Raw genomic sequence first — 16,991 nt, 5'->3', positions numbered from 1 at the left:
GGCAAGGACGCTGTCGCTTGGCCAACAGTCTGTACACCGACGAGCCATGGTGGGTTGGGAGTGATCAACCTGAGGCTCGCTGGATTTGCACTCAGGACAAGATGGCTATGGTTGCAAAAGATAGATGGAGAAAGGGCATGGTCTGAGCTGCAGATCAAAGTTGAACCTGAAGTCCGCGCACTGTTCAATGCCTCTGTTGAGGTTATCATCGGTGACGGAGAGAAGGCGCTTTTCTGGGAGGACAACTGGATTGACGACACCTCTTTCACCATCCTGGCGCCAAACCTCTCTGCTATAATCTCCGGAGGAACAAAAAGGATGCGAACTGTGGCTCAAGCACTCACTGATCGGAGGTGGATTCAGGACATTCGGGCAGGGCTGTCTGTGCAAATACTCACGGAGTATGTAAGCCTTTGGCACCGTCTCTCCTTGATGCAGCTGGTACCAGGTCGACAAGACGCATACCGTTGGAGATGGACAACAGATGGACGGTACACCTCCTCTTCGGCTTACAGGGTGCTGCACGAGGGAACCATCAGGCTCCAGGGTGCAAGACGCATCTGGCGAAACTGGGCACCACCTAGAGTGAAATTCTTCTGCTGGCTAGCTACCAAGGGCCGAGTATGGACAGCGGATCGGCGTCGGCGGCATGGACTCGACGCGCACGACACTTGCTGGCTTTGTGATCAGGAGCCTGAGACGGTGAACCATATACTGGTCACCTGTTCCTATGCAAAAGACATTTGGTGGGGCATGCTTTCGTGGTTCGACTGCTCGTGCACCTTCATTGATAGTAGTCTACAAGACTGGTGGGAGCACTTGAGACAGCTGCAACCGAAGGGGCGGCGCCGAGGTCTGGACTCACTTTTCATGCTAACAATCTGGGCGCTTTGGAAGGAAAGGAATGCGCGGCTGTTCGAGCGACATGAGCGCTCATTCCATGAGCTGCTGGAACACACACGGGAAGAAGCGCAACTGTGGATTGAAGCCGGCGCGAGTCGTCTTGGTTGTCTAAAGCATGAGTAGTCCCGAACTATATGGCCAAGATGGCCAGGTCTGTTCTAGTCTTGGGAGCAAGTCGTGCCCCAATGTGTTAGCGTGAGCTTGGCTCCGCTGTTGTACTAAAATAATTCTATTTCCTTTCTTAATACAAAGATACGCAGCTCTCCTGCGTATTCGAGAAAAAAAAACTGATTCTTCTGGAGAAGGTGCTATCTTCTTGCTTTACTCAGTCAGCCCTGAGCTGTATATGGAGATAGCAACCCAAGGTTCTTCACGTACTGGACGGTGTCGTTCCCGAAATCTACTCTGAATTCGCTTAACCAACATTGTGTTACCATGCACTGCAACTATGCAAAACATACCCGCAAAAAAAACTATGCAAAACATCGTGTAACACCGAAATTAAAGGGCAATGGCCCATCTAGCTTTGAAAATAAACTAATGTGCAAAAGATAGGCAGGTGTTGTCTTCTATTTGAAATCATATTCTGATCATCAAATATCAAATTGATCTACACGGTTATAACTTAGCTCTACAATTGTATATGTTGTGCATCTTTCTCCTTTTTCTGAATGTATATATCTATTAGTCGCATTTGACATGTTGTTAGTCTGGACCCTTAGATTTTCATAAAACCCAATGGTGTATGTTCTTCTCCTTTTCCAATTAATCGTAGTAATTTCTAGACCCTCTCGACGAATATGGTGACTTTTTTGACACTATTGTATTAAGATAATTTTAACACTATTGTATTAAGATAATAAATAGATACTAGCGGCACAATCATTCATTTCCCCTTACAGCTCAGAAAAGAAAGATCAACCCAATCCATCTTACTTGCTCAATGGCCTCAACAATATTCTTTCCTACAATTTGCAATTTGTTTAGTATCAGGTCAGCCAGCAGTGCACTATTTTTTTTTTTTGAAAAGGAAGGCAAGAAGCCGGCCTGAACATTTATATTGATGCGAGAGGTTGTTGCATAGCATAGCTTGTAGACACCAGAGTTGTAGATCAGCAATAATAGCACGAAGGACCTGCGTAACCGTCAAGTGCTCACGGTGGAAGACAATGGAGTTGTGTGCCTTCCAAATGTTCCAAAAGATCGTGGTGACCACTCTAGAAGTCCTGCTTTCCTGGAGTTTTGGGGTGTGACAAGATGGCCTAGGTAGTAAGGTAGAGTGCAGGTACGGAACGTGATCCCAGCCAATACGTTGACAATCTGAATATGCAAATCCCAATACCGCTAACTCTGAAAGGTCCAAGTCCAACATGATCGGCTTTATAGAATCCCAGTTGCCAGCCATTGGCCAATGCAAGGTCTCAAATTCTTTTCGCTACCGTCATCCACCGATTGTATCCACAGCCATGAGGAGTTCCATCATCGCCGCCGTGCTGCTCGTCCTCGCCTCGTTCCGGCTCGACGGCGCGGACGCCGGCAACGGGACCAAGCCCTTCTTCACCGCCATATTCAGCTTCGGCAACTCCTACGCTGACACCGGCAACTTCGTCAGGCTGGCCGCGCCCATCATCCCCGTCATTCCTTTCAACAACCTCCCCTACGGCGAGACCTTCTTCCACAAGCCTACCGCCCGGGCGAGCAACGGCCGCATCATCCTCGACTTCATCGGTACCGCTCCGATCCTAGGCCACCGCCCACCGACGTCCTTTATTTCGTTCTCTGACATCGACCAACGCGTGTGTGTGCATCCAGCCGAAGCTTTTGGTCTGCCGTTCGTGCCGCCGTCCCTGGACAAGACGCAGAACTTCAGCAAGGGCGCGAACTTCGCCGTGGTGGGGGCGACTGCCCTGGACCTGTCCTACTTCATGGAGCGCAACATCACCTCCGTCCCCCCGTTCAACACCTCCTTCGGCGTCCAGGTCGGGTGGTTCGAGCAGCTCAAGCCGTCGCTCTGCAACACCGCCGCCGCCAAGGAATGCAAAGACTATCTGAACAAGTCTCTCTTCGTCATGGGCGAGTTCGGAGGGAACGACTACGTCTTCCTCCTGGCCGCCAACAAGACCCTGGTGCAGATCAGGACCTACGTTCCTGCCGTCGTCAAGGCCATTGCCGACGGGGTCGAGGTACTGAACAATGAGTACCCACGGGCCGGATCTCCATCCTCTGATGACCTGACGACGACCAACATGCGTGCGTGCAGAGGCTGATCAAGCTGGGCGCGAAGCGCATCGTGGTGCCGGGGAACCTGCGGACGGGCTGCATCCCGATCATCCTGACGCTGTACGCGAGCCCCAACAAGAGAGACTACGACAGGTACGGGTGCCTCCGCAAGTTCAACGACCTGGCGCGCTACCACAACACCCTCCTCCGGCGCGAGGTCCGGGCTCTCCGGGCCAAGCACCCGGGCACCAAGATCGCCTACGCCGACTACGCCCGGCCCGTCGTCGGATTCCTCAAGAACCCGGCAAACTTCGGTGAGATCGATCGATCGATCTTCACATTTGCTTGCACGCCGTTCATTGAAAAACTTGGGAAACTGAAGCCGTCGGGTCGGAATGCAGGTTTCGACGGCAGCACGGCGCTTGTGGCGTGCTGCGGCGCCGGCGGCCGGTACAACTACAACGCCACGGCGGCGTGCGGGCTCCCCGGCGCGACGGCGTGCGCGGACCCGTCGAGGGCGGTGAACTGGGATGGCACCCACCTCACGGAGGCGGCGTACAGGAGCATAGCCGGCGGATGGCTGCGGGGCCTGCTCGTGGGTCTCGCGCGTTGTCGCACGTGAAGAACCTCATCCCGAAGTCATTCCCCAAAACTATGGACCTCATGAGCTTGCACAACGAACCGCAAAAGCACATAGACACCTGGACTCCTTGGGGTACAGTTGCTGTCAGCTTACTTCATGGAATATAGATGGATCCTGAGGACGACATTTTATTGAGCTGTGTGGTGATTCTGGTGTATAGTTCTATGGTTTCATGGTCTGCCTGGTGGGCTTATTTGTGGAGCTCCTTCCAAGGTCCATGGGCTATGTCCATAGGCGTCCAGAAAATAATGCAGCGAGTTATCATGACACTAGTTGCCATGCGAGTTCCACACTGCAGTGCACACTATACCTGCAGTGTGCTACTCGTCCTAATGGGGCCGCAATGTCCTATCCCATGTGTCGTAGCCTCTCACGGACTTAATAGGTGTACTAGCAGTGCACTGTCCTATACATATCACTGCACCGTTCTATTCGTGATCAATGCACTGCACAGTTAAAAGATGTGACCTTTGGCCTGGACGTGTCCCATCAGTCGGAAATGATTGGGTTGAAACATTGAATGAATAAGTCATACACTAAAAGATTCCCCGGCATTCAAACAACATTACTCATATAAAAACAATAGAGACACGTACAAAAAATCTACCATGAGCTTTGTGTTGTGTCACATGTCTACCTCTACGATACTTCAAGCGGCATAAACACACCACAGCACCTCTACGAATATAATAAAAGTCACAGCTAATAGTGCGGCCACCTAGCATATTGTGTGGCGCCTTCGCCATAGCAACCTCCTATTTTTTCTGGCAGTGGCGGTGGCGGCGGCGGTGGCGAATCCCCCTCCTTCTTGTGACAAGGACAGTTGCAGTATGGATCGCTGCAGATTGTCGCCTGTGCAACGGCAACATTGTTGTTGTCATCATCTTCTGTGTCGTTGTCATCGATATTCATTTCTAGATCGAAGATACGATTCTGCAGGTACTCAATATATTCCTGATGTGGATGAATAGGAGCTGGATCGACCCACCTAACGAAGCCGCACCCGTCCGAATCTGCAGAAGACTGAAACATGTACCTGGGGTAAAGAATAGGAACGAAGTGCGATACATGTAACAAATGAAGACTATTTAGACGTACCCATACTCGCGGACATTTGAAGAAACGACGGCCTCCATCCTCTCCCTCGATCATCATCTGCACTACACAATCCTCACCATGCATACATTTTGGCCAATCCTCTTTGCGGTTATCGTATCCTCTCAGAGGTTTTGTGGTACTGAAGTCATTTTTGCTCTGTACAGGAAACTCATACAATGGTTCTGGATAAATTTCGGGACCAACAGAACCCTCCCACACAATCGGCGGTTCCTTTCGTACCCCTTTCCTCTCCCAGCACCGAAACCCTTTCTACTTGACGATCCCCCAGACATTACTACTCAAACGAGGCGGTCCTACGGAAGCGAATATCAAAGCATCCTCCACTGGGGATATATATAGGCGGTCATGACACCGCGGCCTCGGCTTAACGGGTACCCGTCATAGTTCTAGTGCACGCAGCATACTAATCCTAGTGACAGTGCACCGACACATCCCATCGCGCAAAACACTGCACTGGCCTACTCATGTTAATGGCACGTCACCGACAGCCCGCATCGCTGAAAGCATTGCACTTGCCTAGTCGTGATAATGGCACGTCACCAACACATCCCATCGCCCAACGTACCGATTATAGGGTTTTTGTAATACAAACAGGTCACATAGCATCTACATAGCACGCATATCATAGTCTATACCAACGTACATAACATAGTCTGACAGAATAAAGTAAATCGCAAGCTACAACCGGCATACTAGATGCGTCCGCGTTTGCCCCCTCTCCTCCTGCCACGTCGCTCTGCAGCCTGGGCCGCCCTAGTGTGGTGCTGCGAGAACGTCAGTGGCTCCAGCGGGATGGTCTCGCGAGTGGACCGACAACCCTGCTCAGGAACAGGCGTCTGCTCCCCCTGAGTGTAGTCCTACGTCGCGGGTGGGGCGCCCCCAGCTGTGAAGGGCAGACGACCTCCTGCGTCGGTGCAGCAGAGAAGAACGTATTCACCCACTCCGTCTGTGCGAGGTCGTCCATGTCCTGAACCTCCTCATCGTCGTCTGTCCCTCCCATCTGCCGGTACTCTGATTCACAAGCCTCCATCCATCATTGTTCAATTAAGTATGTACTTGTTATCGCAAATTAACAACTCATCTTAGACGTACCTAAATCGTGTATTGGACGACGACGGGAGGAAGATCCGGTGCCGTACGGATCTATCGGCGGATACGACGACGAGCCGGGCACTGCACGAATAAGGAGTACAAGTTGATGAATAAAGTTTTATATGCTGCGGTATTGTAAGGACACGAGGTTAGAGTATGGTTTACCTGCCGAGTACAAATGTGCTGGCCGAGGCACATACGTGGGCGGAGCTGCAGAAGCCGACGGTGTCGCCATCGTGACGGGTGGCCGTGGTGGTGCACCTGACTGTGCCGCGGGTGCAGACCGTCATGATGATGGACCGGCCCTAGGCACCGGCCCCGAAGTGCAAGGTGGGAGCAAGGTGTCATCCTCACGACAAGTCACGGCTCGCCGAAACCTCCCGCACATGTCGACGATCTTCTGCAGCATGCTCTGGTGCTGTACGGGCGTCATGTCATGGTAGTGGCCCATGCTCGATGAAGCCTCGGACTCAATCGCTTGTATGACATCGCACTGCACCGAGAAAGTAGTAACATCATATGCAATCAGTTTTGTAGAATGCAAAATCAATTAGAGAAACATACCGCTATGGCGAAGTTCTGGTCTCGAACTACGGGGTACATCTCGGTCACCGCTGCGGCCTCGATCGGAGCCTCTGGTGGAACGTGCACGACACATGTGCACGTCCTCAGCAGGTACCACCGTAGGTAGTCCGCGAACGCCTCGTCGCTGTGCGGCTGATCCTCGAAAACGACGTCGTCGAGGGCCGCGGCCCAGGAGTCGACGTAAGGACGGACCTTGTCGGCTCACAACGACTCTGGTGGCTGCCCCTGACGTGTCCACCTACAATGCAAAGATTGAGCGAATCAACGTTACATGGTACCTTGTAAAAATAAGATGAATTGATAACAGAACTATATATTACATACCTGTGGACGTGGGGCTCCACTGAGTGCACAATCAGGACCGAGGTCTGCTGGTAGACACCGAACTGTCTCATGACCCGGTTGACGTGGTACTCCTCGACGTGGATGTCGTAAAGGATCGGCTTCCTCGTCATCCAGTACTCATGGTCTCGCAGGCATAAGGAAGAAAGACCGCTTGGTGCCCGACCGTAAATGTCGGCTGCAGTGTACGGAGTCCACCTCATGTCCGCGTCCACAAGAGCGTCGAACTGTCCCACGAAGTCAGGGTACGACTTCCTAAATCGTAGAGTTCTGAAGGCACGTGACAATAAGTAAAACAAATGATATAACGTACCCTCCTGAGGCACCACAACGAACCCATCGTCGGTCTGTCGACATCATCGTGGTCTGGGGACAGCTGGGCGTACGGCACGAAGTCCATCTCTGGCCTATCGACGGGGAAGCGCTCGTATGACCACAGCTGTAACAGTAGAGGACACCCAACAAAGATGGGCTCCTCTGCTGAGACCTTCGTCACGCCCGTGCAAAGGCCCCTGTAAGTCACAGCCAAAACGGCAGAAGCCCAGCTGAACTGTGGGACCTTGTGAAGTGGAGCATCAGCTATCGACCTCGCCAAAGGAACGAGCTGTTTGGGGCACGAGTCACCCTGGGAGCTACAGAACATGACCCAACCGAACAGCCACAGTAAGTAGGCCTCCAAGTGCCTGGCAACCATAGCGTGGTCTGCGTCAGCCCTCATGTAGTCCGCCTGCAAAATGGTACAAGTCGTCAATGCAAATATGTACGAACATAAGTACAGAAGGATTCAACATTTAGGTACTCACACTGAACTGTAGGAGCCACCTCTTTGTCGGTCCGTGGTTCGAAGAGAAGGGCCGGTACGGCAACGCTCGGTCGTTGCGCTGAACCGCGGCGAACCGAGCGAAAAGATCGTCGCGCCACGAGAGTGCCACGTCCTCTACACCTACACCTCGTCCAGCACACGGCAACCCCAGAAGCATCGCCATGTCCTGAAGAGTAGGGGTCATCTCACCGACCGGGAGGTGAAACGTGTGCGTCTCCGGACGCCAACGGTCGAGAAGTGCCGCGAGGAGGGACATGTCGAACTGAAAGCGTGGAGCCCTGTCCCTAGGTCGACGTGCAGGGTCTACCATATCACCCTCCATAAGTCGCGCAATCGAGAGAAGACCCGAAGCGCGTAGCCTGCAGCGCGAAAATGAAACATCAAGTTAGAACAAACGGTTATCGAAACAATGAAAATATGTGACAAATGTAACCCGTACCTAGAAACCCAGCGATGGTGTATCGGCATCGTCGACATGGGCACACGTGCCCGAAACGTCCCCAAGCTTATCCCACGGACCGCAGACATGTACGACCGGTGGCGCTTGTCGACGAGAGCATCCAGCAACTCAGGGGTGGCTCCTTCCTCGTGCGCCATACCTTAATAATAGGATTTATTAGATAAAATTTCAGAACATAAGTAATAATATTAAACATAATAACATTAAATAATACAACAAATATTAAATGAAATACTAAATGTGCGGAACGTAATAACCTAATAAATGATGCACAATAAATTACATAACATATAACTTCAATTTTCAATTACATCAACAAAGTTGAACATAAGATTGCGCCACACATTATAACAAATATTCGTACGTCAAGACGAAATCAGTTCATCGCGTAATAGTTCTTAACATTACATAATTTAACATAGGACATGATTCGATAGCGAATGACACACATGACAATCGTCATCCATCACACCAGGCCATCGTTGTTCATACGACGACCACGACGACCCGTTGGCTGCATTGCCGGATTTGGAACAGCTTGTGATGGGCCCGCTCCATCTGTGCTGCCACCATAAGTCAATGCCGTGCAATCCTTGTACGTATGACCCGTCTCATGGCACTTCGAGTAGAGGCGCACGTCTTGACCAGCCTCCGATCGATCCATGTTATTCCGAATGTGTTTCTTCTTGCGTCGCCCCACCCCCTGAAACATTTCTGGATCTAGGTCTGGAATGTAACTTGCATTGTGTCCAGGATCAGTTATGAAGTCTCCCAGGATACGGAACCCATAAATCTCGTGCCTTCAAGTCATCCAAATGGTTTCCTTCATGAAGTAATTTGAGACATACATACGAGGCTGTAGTCCCCCAGCTTCAAAACATGCAGTAATGACATGTGTGCACGGCAGGTGTACCAGCTTTGGCTTATGACATGTGCAAATACAAGCATCGGTACGGAGAACACACTCCTGCACATGCTTCTCACGCCGGCCCCCCATGCGGGCTTTGTCTCTACACATCACCTCGTACCGACATTCCATACTGCCAACTGGAATGACCCGGTGTAAATGGGCCTTTTTATAAGCCGCCTCCATGTACTCGGTAATCTTGTATCTGTAAACTTTCTGATTATCAGCCATATCCTTCTGTGCCACAGCGTACCGGTCTCTAAAGTACTCGCAAGTGCGATACAAGAAGAACTCAACGATCCCAACAAGTGGCAGCGATCTGACACCACGCAGCACCCAATTGTACACCTCGGCTAGGTTCGTAGTCATTATACCATACCCAGCGCCTCCTTCATCAAATAGTAAAGCTCATTTCTTCTTGGGCTCATGCTCAATCCACTCCGAGAATGTCTTAATTGCCCTTCTCCTTTTGCACCTGACATTTGGACCGTCCAAACCCACGTCTTCAAGTGAGACCTGGTCGTCCTCCTCTGTATTTACAGGTCTCTTCGAAAGCTCCGTTGTTTGCTTCTTTGTCAGCTCATCCAATTTTTCCCACAGCAAGTTGAATTTTCTTTCCTGATTCTGGCCACATAACTACTTGAACAGCTTCATAAGAGTTTTGTTCTTGAATTGGCTATGAAATTTTGCCCCCATATGCCTCATGCACCACCTACTCTTTAGGTCCGGCCATAGTGCAGGCCTACGATGCTCAGTACTACCATTCTGTATGTCATCGATTGCTTGTAAGATACCCTTGTGCCGGTCATGAATCAAACACACGTTCTCTACATCTTTCACAATCATCTGCATCACCCTCTGCAGAAACCAATACCAACTATCCCCTGATTCTTTCTCCACGAAGGCAATTGCCAAAGGCAATAATTGCCTGTTACCATTAGCTGCAACAGCTGTCAGGATTGTGCCTTTATACATTCCTGTCAAAAATGTCCCATCTATGCAAATGACAGGCCGACAGTGCGGAAACGTCTCAATGCAAGCCCCCAAGGCCAAGAACGACCGTTGTAGTACTTGTTTTCCAGGCTTCTGGGCACATGGATACGTTTTCAAGTCGTAGTAGCTTCTAGGATTTCTAAGACATATGGTCTGCAGTAGTGCCAGCATATTATGATACGAAGCTTCATATGTCCCCCACCTCATCTCCAGCATTTTCTGCTTCGCTCTATAAGCTTTGTTGTAGCTAAGTTTATATTTAAACTCATCCTCAACAGCACAAATAATTGACTTCGGTTCATAACTAGGATTGTCCACGATCAAAGGGTACATGTAGTTAGCTATGAAACTGGCACTGAGGTTGCGGTGCTGTTGTTCTAATTGCTCAAGCAGTCATGTGTGCTCCACAACTTTTCTGACCTCCCAGAAATCCTGCCACTTTCCCTTAGAAGCGTACACCCTGAAAGAACATTCGCTTCGCACACAACGCACGTCATATGCTCTCGGACTGCTCTTGACCACTTTGAACTGTCTTTGCAAATATAGCGTGGACCACCGTTTTATGGCTTCCTTCATATTTTCACTGTTGGCATACACCGAATCGATGCATATCTCATTTTTCTTGTACTCCTAAGGGACCGCTTCACCTTTATTTACACTTAATTTTGAAAAATCATACCTGGACCAGTTCTGTGGCACATGATAATCATCATCATCATCATCATCCGAGGAGTCATCATCCATTGCATGGTTCAGTTGTTCACCCTCCGTCTGAAACTCTTCAACTATCTCGGAAATGTGTTCCCCCTCATCAGCCTCACCAGTTGCTTGGCGAGGTTCGTGTGAAGCATTTGTACCATCTTCAACAATCTCTAGTTCAGCACCTTCTTCATGAGGTTCATGCATCGTCTCCCGATCTTCCGATACTATATTTCCCTGGCCTCCATCTTCTCCACCCGCTTCAGTACTAAATCTAACCTTCTCTAAAGCTTGAACAAACAATGCAAGCGGTAACCCTCGGCTAGTACTTATATTAACATAGTTCCTCCAGTTTTGCGTCCCTTCAAGCAGCAATAGCTCCCAAAACACTGGTTCCCTTCGACTGACCACTGCCATGACAGATATCTCATGTTCATCTCGATTAAGCCCGAAAGCTTTAAATAGCCAATTGGTTATTGAAATCCAAGTCCTTTCTCTTGGTCTGGATAATTTTTTTTTGTGATCGAGCTAAACTCTGTCAAATCTACCCCTTCAGAACCATATCTAACTTCTCCTGACCCATAGAACACTTGAAAATACAAATTATCTGACATGCCTGCCAACATTTGCGACAGTAAATCTTTCTATTATTTTGTGAAGTCAAATTCAGACCACAGTCTAAATATTAATAATATTTTCTACCCACATTTCAATTAAATAAGTAATGTATGTGAGCCGCTGATATTAATGTGCTGACCATTCAAATCTAAAACCAATATAATTTTAAAACATGTAGTGCTGTGTAATTAATTTTTAATATGTACCTTAAGTTTTTCCCTAGAATTTCTGTAATGGACTAATAGTCCTTTTAGTCCAAGTATTTGTACCTAAAATAATATAACTGACTAATAGTTCGAGCAAACTAATATTCCAAATTCAACTCATTAATATTTAAACTAATAATTGTATTTAAACTAATAATCATATTTAAACTAATAATATCTAAACTAATAATTTAACTCACTAATATTTAAACTAATAATCGTATTTGAACTAATAGTAGTATTTAAACTACTAATATCTAAACTAATAATCGTATTTACACTAATAATATCGAAACTAATCATTCAACTCACTAATATTTAAACTAATAATCGTATTTAAACTAATAGTCGTATTTAAACTACTAATATCTAAACTAATAATCATATTTAAACTAATAATATCTAAACTAATAATTCAACTCACTAATATTTAAACTAATAATCATATTTAAACTACTAATATCTAAACTAATAATCATATTTAAACTAATAATATCTAAACTAATAATTCAACTCACTAATATTTAAACTAATAATTGTGTTTAAACTAATAATTATATTTAAACTAATATTATCTAAACTAATAATCATATTTAAACTATTATTTCTAATTTGACTAATATTTCTATCTGGGAGCTAATTTTCCGAATGAACTTCTACACATTTCGAATGGTACCTGAAAATAAAGCGGCGCAGTGGCCCTCCTCACAGTGCCGGACAGCCGACCACCGGCGACCGGTGGTGCGCAGCGGCCAGTGGGGCCGCCTCCCGGTGCCGCGCAGCGGCCGGGAGGGGGGCGAGTGGCGGCTTGCGGGCAGCGGTTGGCGGGCGGGGGCGGGGACGGGGACGAGCGGCGGCACGCGGGGGCGAGCGAGGCGGCTGAGCGCGCGGGGGAGGGGGCTCAGGCCGGAGCGGGGCTAGTTTTTAAGGGGGGGCTTGCTGCCGAATGGTCCAACAGTAAGTGACCCGCTATTGCTGTTTGAACCGGCGGGGTGCTTCCGGCGGTAAATCGCAGGCCCGCGTCGGCCCATTTACTGCCGGCGATACCTTATCAGGCCATGGGCCCGCTCACCTTCCGCTGGTTCATCCGGCGGTAGCCTCATTCTGCCAGATGAACCGGCGGCAGGATGACAAATTTACAAAAAAAATCAGCATATATTTTTGATTAATCGAAAAATATAAAATTTAAAAAAATTCTGGGGCAGCGGCTTTCTTCCACAGAAGAGCCAAGCATGGGCTAGCTAGCATGTTCTTCCGTGCTGTCAGCCCATCTCTAATGGAGCCTACTAGCCTAGGTCTCCAAAATAGTGACAATAATAGAAATTTCCCTCTATCTAAAATCGGTTCAAGGCATGAAAAGGCCGCTTCCCACATGTAAATCGTGCAAACTTGACTTGAAATGGCGCCCACCTAAGTAATGAACTTTCCTTTTTTGGCAATTAAAACATTCAATTCTCGCAACTAAATTCAAGAGAAAGGATATATATAATCACTGTTTTTTTTCCTTTGACATTCTTTCTATAATAATATTCCTTTTGGGTGGAAAATCTTTTAACACCGGCCCTATAACAATTAATCAATCTGCTGTCCTTTTTTGCTTTACTAAATTATTATTGAGCTACAGCCGCCTAGTAGCTCACAACCAATACCAATAGCAGTAAGGAAAGGTCTTGTTGAGCGATCATTCAGATCTGTCCGGTGAGTGCGGCGTAGAAGAGGACGTTCCAGGTGTCGGGCAGTCCGGCGACGCACCAGTGCGTGCAGTCGCCGGCGAAGATGCCGCCGTCGTACTTGGTGGGGTGCGCGTCCTTCCTGAGCTGCGAGAGGTAGGTGAAGTCAAGCAGGTAGACGGGCTTGGCCATCCCGGCCAGCACGCTCCGCAGGATGGCCTGCTGCGGGATCGGCCCGCCGGGGTACGGCCCCGTGCCGTTGAGCGGCCGCGTCTCCCCCATGCACGTCTTCTTCGGCGACGCGCCCCAGTCCTGGCCCCTGGGCACAAACAAACAATGCCGCCGTTGAGCTGCACACAAGCAAGAAGAAGAAGAAGAAGAAGGGTTATTAATTACCTGTAGTGCGATGGCGAGATTCCCTGGAAGAAGACCTTGGTGTCGGTGTGGAGGAGGTTGGCGTCGACCCAGGCGGCCCAGGTGTGCAGGGCCTTGGTGAAGGCCCTGGTGCGGTCCATGTCCCTCACCACGGTGCTCCCCTCCTGGATCAAGTCCCAGGGCTGCGTGGGGCCGGTGCGCGGCCACCAGTGCCACGAGTCGAAGACGAGCACGTCGGCGCCGAGCCAGTTGCGGGCCTGGTCGATGGCGTCGAGCTTGAGGACGCGCCCGGCCTTCTCGGGCACCAGGTCCACCAGGTAGTGCGTCAGGTAGTACACCAGCGTCACGTTGTAGTCCTGCAATGCAATGCAAACCGGCATTTTTTTTTGTTGAAGAAATGCACTGACAGTCTAGTCGGTGGCAACGATGCCACTGGCTGGCAGACACTGAAAAGAAACGTACGCGCGGGCGTGTCGGTGCTCGATGGCGCCTGGGAACAGTGGAACACGCCGCGGGAGTAACTACTAGTACCAACAGAGCAGAGCTCAAAAGAAGCGGTGTGCCGCCGTGCCGGCGGCCTCTGCACCAAGCAGAGCTGCCACTGCCATGCCGAGCTGGCCGCCAGCAAACGGGCGCCCACTCGGTGTCAGTGTCAGACCAATTTTCGTGGCTCTGACCGCCTGACGGGCTGACACAGAAAAACCACGGAGGTGAAGGTGACCGGGCCCACCAACCGCCGCCAACATGTCGATCGCGGTGGATCTGTCATCTGCGGCGGGAGGGGGATCCGGCCATTCCAGCCCAGCTCAGCTGGCTTTGGCCTCTTGCTCTTGCTCTTGCTCTGCTCCATCCTCATTCCTCAGCGTGGTGGTGCCGTCGCCTGAGATCACCGCGCCGCTAAGGCTGCTAACGGGGGCGGCGGCGGCGGCAGCGGCAGCGGCTGATGACACGAGACGAGACCGGGGTCCAAAGGCAAGAGCGACGACCTCCCTTGCTAGCTTTCTGTTGACTTGCGCTATGCGCGTGGCGGGCACCGCGGGCTCCGTCCAGATCAGCCGAGAGCCCGAGATCACCCGCCGCTGGTGGCACCAAACCCCCCGGCGGCTAGGCCCCCCGCCCTCACCCACCGGCCACCACCACCATCATCCCTCCTTGGGGTCACGTCCCGGTGATCTCATCTGATCACCTCATGATGCCCAGGCCGCCGCAGAGCTCCCTCCCACCCACCAACCCAACCGCCAGCTTTTCACCGGACCAGGATCTAACCAACACGCTTTGCCCCGCGCGGCGTGGACGAATAAATAAACACAAGGCACGGGACACGGGCGGAGGGAATCGGATCGCACGGCCGCGATGGCCATGTGCCAGCCAGCGTACGTACCTCGAAGCGGACGGTGTAGGAGGGGTCGATCTTCCCCGACGCCGGCGAGGCGGTGGTCCGGGCGCCCGGCGCCGCGGCGTGGAGCATGCACAGCAGCGACTCGTACTGGTTCAGCGCCAGCGAGTCGCCCACGAACATCACCGTCCTGCCGCCCCACATCCGGAGCAGCGCCAGCCCGTCGAACCGGGGCTGCGCGCACGGCGGCTCCGGCTGCCACCGGTACTTGAGGTACGCCGTGTCCGGGCGCCCGAAGCGGGCGCACGCGAACTCGTCGCGGATGAAGGGGCACCGCGCCGCGTCGTACAGCGGGTACGACGCGTCCCACACCCACCGCCCCGCCGCGAACGCGTCGCACGCCGCCGCCGCCGCCGACGCGCCGCGCTGGTGTTGCCGCCGCGTGATGGTCGCCGCCGCCGCCGCCGTGCACGCCGCCAGCAGCGCCAGCACCGCCACCAGGGCGCCCGCCCACAGCGCGCCCGGCCGCCGCCTCATCATGCTTCTCTCCGGCCTTGCAAAACAGACCACACGGACCCGGGTGAGAAAGAATGGATGGGTTGCTGTGTCTGTGTGTGCGACGGGCCCGGGTGGAGGAGGAGGGAGCGAGCGAGAGGTACGAGGGAGGAGTGGTATTTGTAGCGTCCTGAGGTTTCTCTCTCTGCTGCTGCTTCTTTTAATGGTGGGCGGCTACTGCCCTTGCGCCATGGATGGAAGCCTTGTTGGCTGGCTGGATCCGGCACGCGTAGGTCCAGGAGGCAGGAGATCCTAGCACATAGCAGGACGTACAGTTGGATGGTAGTAAGGCCGCGTTTAGTTTTGCATCCAAAAATTTTTGGATATCAAATCAGCACTTTGACCGGATGTCGGGAGGATTTTTTGGACACTAATTAAAAAACTAATTTCAGAACTCACTTGGAAACCACGAGACGAATCTTTTGAGGCCTTTGACCGCGTCATTAGCACATGTGGGTTACTATAGCACTTATGGCTAATCATGCACTAATTAGGCTTAAAAGATTCGTCTCGTCATGTACATCCAAACTGTGTAATTAGTTTTGTTATTTAATTACATTTAGTGCTTCATACATGTGTTTAAAGGGGAGGTGAAAATTTTTGGTTGAAAATTTTTGGGAACTAAACGCGCCCTAACAACATGGGATAGGATTCACTGACCATTCATTCATGGATTGATTTGATTGCTTTCCTTTCGGTGCATCATAATCCATTCATCCGTGCATGGGCCATGGGTGATCCAAGGAACCGAACCTACCGACTGCGGAGCGAGCGACCAGAACCGAACAAAACGAACCTTGGCAGAGGCGCGGTGGGTTTGGCGCCGGGCCGCTCATGCACTCCTCCTGCCCCGCGCCCGCCGCCGCCGGCGTGTCCCGGAGCATCTGGTGGCGGTGGCGCCGGCTGGTTCTTCATGACGAGTACGGCAGCGCCTGATGATGAACGGAGGCGGCGTTTCGGGCTAGCGGTAGCGGCGCGATTGATTGATTGGGTTCCGATCCGTTCCGTGCGGCCGCACGCGATTCTGCCGACGGAGCTGATCTCGAGTCCCGACAGGGACGCTTGTGCGAGCAAGATATAAGGCGGCTTGGCACGACGATCGTGTAGTATCTTGTGCTCCTGGTCCCTTGGTCTATCTTAGTTAGGGCCCAGGAGGAGGAGGAGAAGATCTGTGCACTGATTTGATGCGGCACTCAATCCTCTCCAGATTCTTTGCCTCCGGGACCTGTCCAGCCCCAATGGGGAAGGCAGAAAAAAAAAGGTGTCGAAATGGAATGGTATAAGATGGGAGATAACCGGGGGGCGTGCAGGGCGGGGCAGAATGTTTGTGCTACACCCTTGCACAAGTTATTCAGCAGCTGGGCACTACTAGTTGTTCAATCCTTGCCTTTCCTGGCCGGCAAAAGGGTGTGTGGAGATTCTTTCTTTCTTTCAGGGTCAGAGGC

The 16,991-nt window shown here is 51.1% G+C and overlaps 2 protein-coding genes across 4 annotated transcripts; one reads left to right on the top strand and one right to left on the bottom strand.

Annotated features, from left to right (window-relative positions):
- Window positions 1-2,369: 2,369 nt before the first annotated feature.
- LOC120672891 (GDSL esterase/lipase At1g28600-like) lies at window positions 2,370-3,745 on the top strand. The gene is made up of 4 exons (XM_039953499.1): window positions 2,370-2,631; window positions 2,716-3,086; window positions 3,164-3,437; window positions 3,525-3,745. Exons 1-4 carry the CDS (start codon window positions 2,370-2,372, stop codon window positions 3,743-3,745), a joined length of 1,128 nt encoding a protein of 375 aa, XP_039809433.1.
- A 9,327-nt stretch (window positions 3,746-13,072) lies between these two features.
- On the bottom strand, window positions 13,073-16,637 carry LOC120676169 (protein trichome birefringence-like 38). 3 transcript variants are annotated; one of them, XM_039957393.1, is made up of 4 exons: window positions 16,343-16,637; window positions 15,037-15,544; window positions 13,677-14,011; window positions 13,073-13,599 (listed from the first exon to the last, which is right to left on the bottom strand). In XM_039957393.1, exons 1-4 carry the CDS (start codon window positions 16,459-16,461, stop codon window positions 13,296-13,298), a joined length of 1,266 nt encoding a protein of 421 aa, XP_039813327.1. In that variant the 5' UTR covers window positions 16,462-16,637; the 3' UTR covers window positions 13,073-13,295. The 3 variants fall into 3 exon arrangements, with proteins under 3 accessions (XP_039813327.1, XP_039813328.1, XP_039813329.1); XM_039957394.1 differs by having other exon boundaries at window positions 15,037-15,798; window positions 16,343-16,427; XM_039957395.1 differs by lacking the exon at window positions 16,343-16,637 and adding an exon at window positions 15,651-15,821.
- Window positions 16,638-16,991: the final 354 nt, after the last annotated feature.

Source organism: Panicum virgatum, chromosome 5N (assembly GCF_016808335.1).
Source record: "Panicum virgatum strain AP13 chromosome 5N, P.virgatum_v5, whole genome shotgun sequence".
Classification (NCBI taxonomy): Eukaryota; Viridiplantae; Streptophyta; class Magnoliopsida; order Poales; family Poaceae; genus Panicum; species Panicum virgatum.
The sequence above is the reverse complement of the archived record's forward strand: the minus strand, read 5'-3'. Positions and strand labels throughout refer to the sequence as shown.

Excerpts from the sequence above, each read along its gene's own strand:
- LOC120672891 (XM_039953499.1), top strand. The coding sequence starts at position 2,370 with ATGAGGAGTTCCATCATCGCCGCCGTGCTGCTCGTCCTCGCCTCGTTC. Across the intron at positions 3,087-3,163 it reads CCATTGCCGACGGGGTCGAG|AGGCTGATCAAGCTGGGCGC; the intron begins GTACTGAACAAT and ends GCGTGCGTGCAG. Across the intron at positions 3,438-3,524 it reads CAAGAACCCGGCAAACTTCG|GTTTCGACGGCAGCACGGCG; the intron begins GTGAGATCGATC and ends GTCGGAATGCAG.
- LOC120676169 (XM_039957393.1), bottom strand. The coding sequence starts at position 16,461 with ATGAAGAACCAGCCGGCGCCACCGCCACCAGATGCTCCGGGACACGCC. Across the intron at positions 14,012-15,036 it reads CCTACACCGTCCGCTTCGAG|GACTACAACGTGACGCTGGT; the intron begins GTACGTACGCTG and ends ATTGCATTGCAG. Across the intron at positions 13,600-13,676 it reads ATCTCGCCATCGCACTACAG|GGGCCAGGACTGGGGCGCGT; the intron begins GTAATTAATAAC and ends GTTTGTGCCCAG.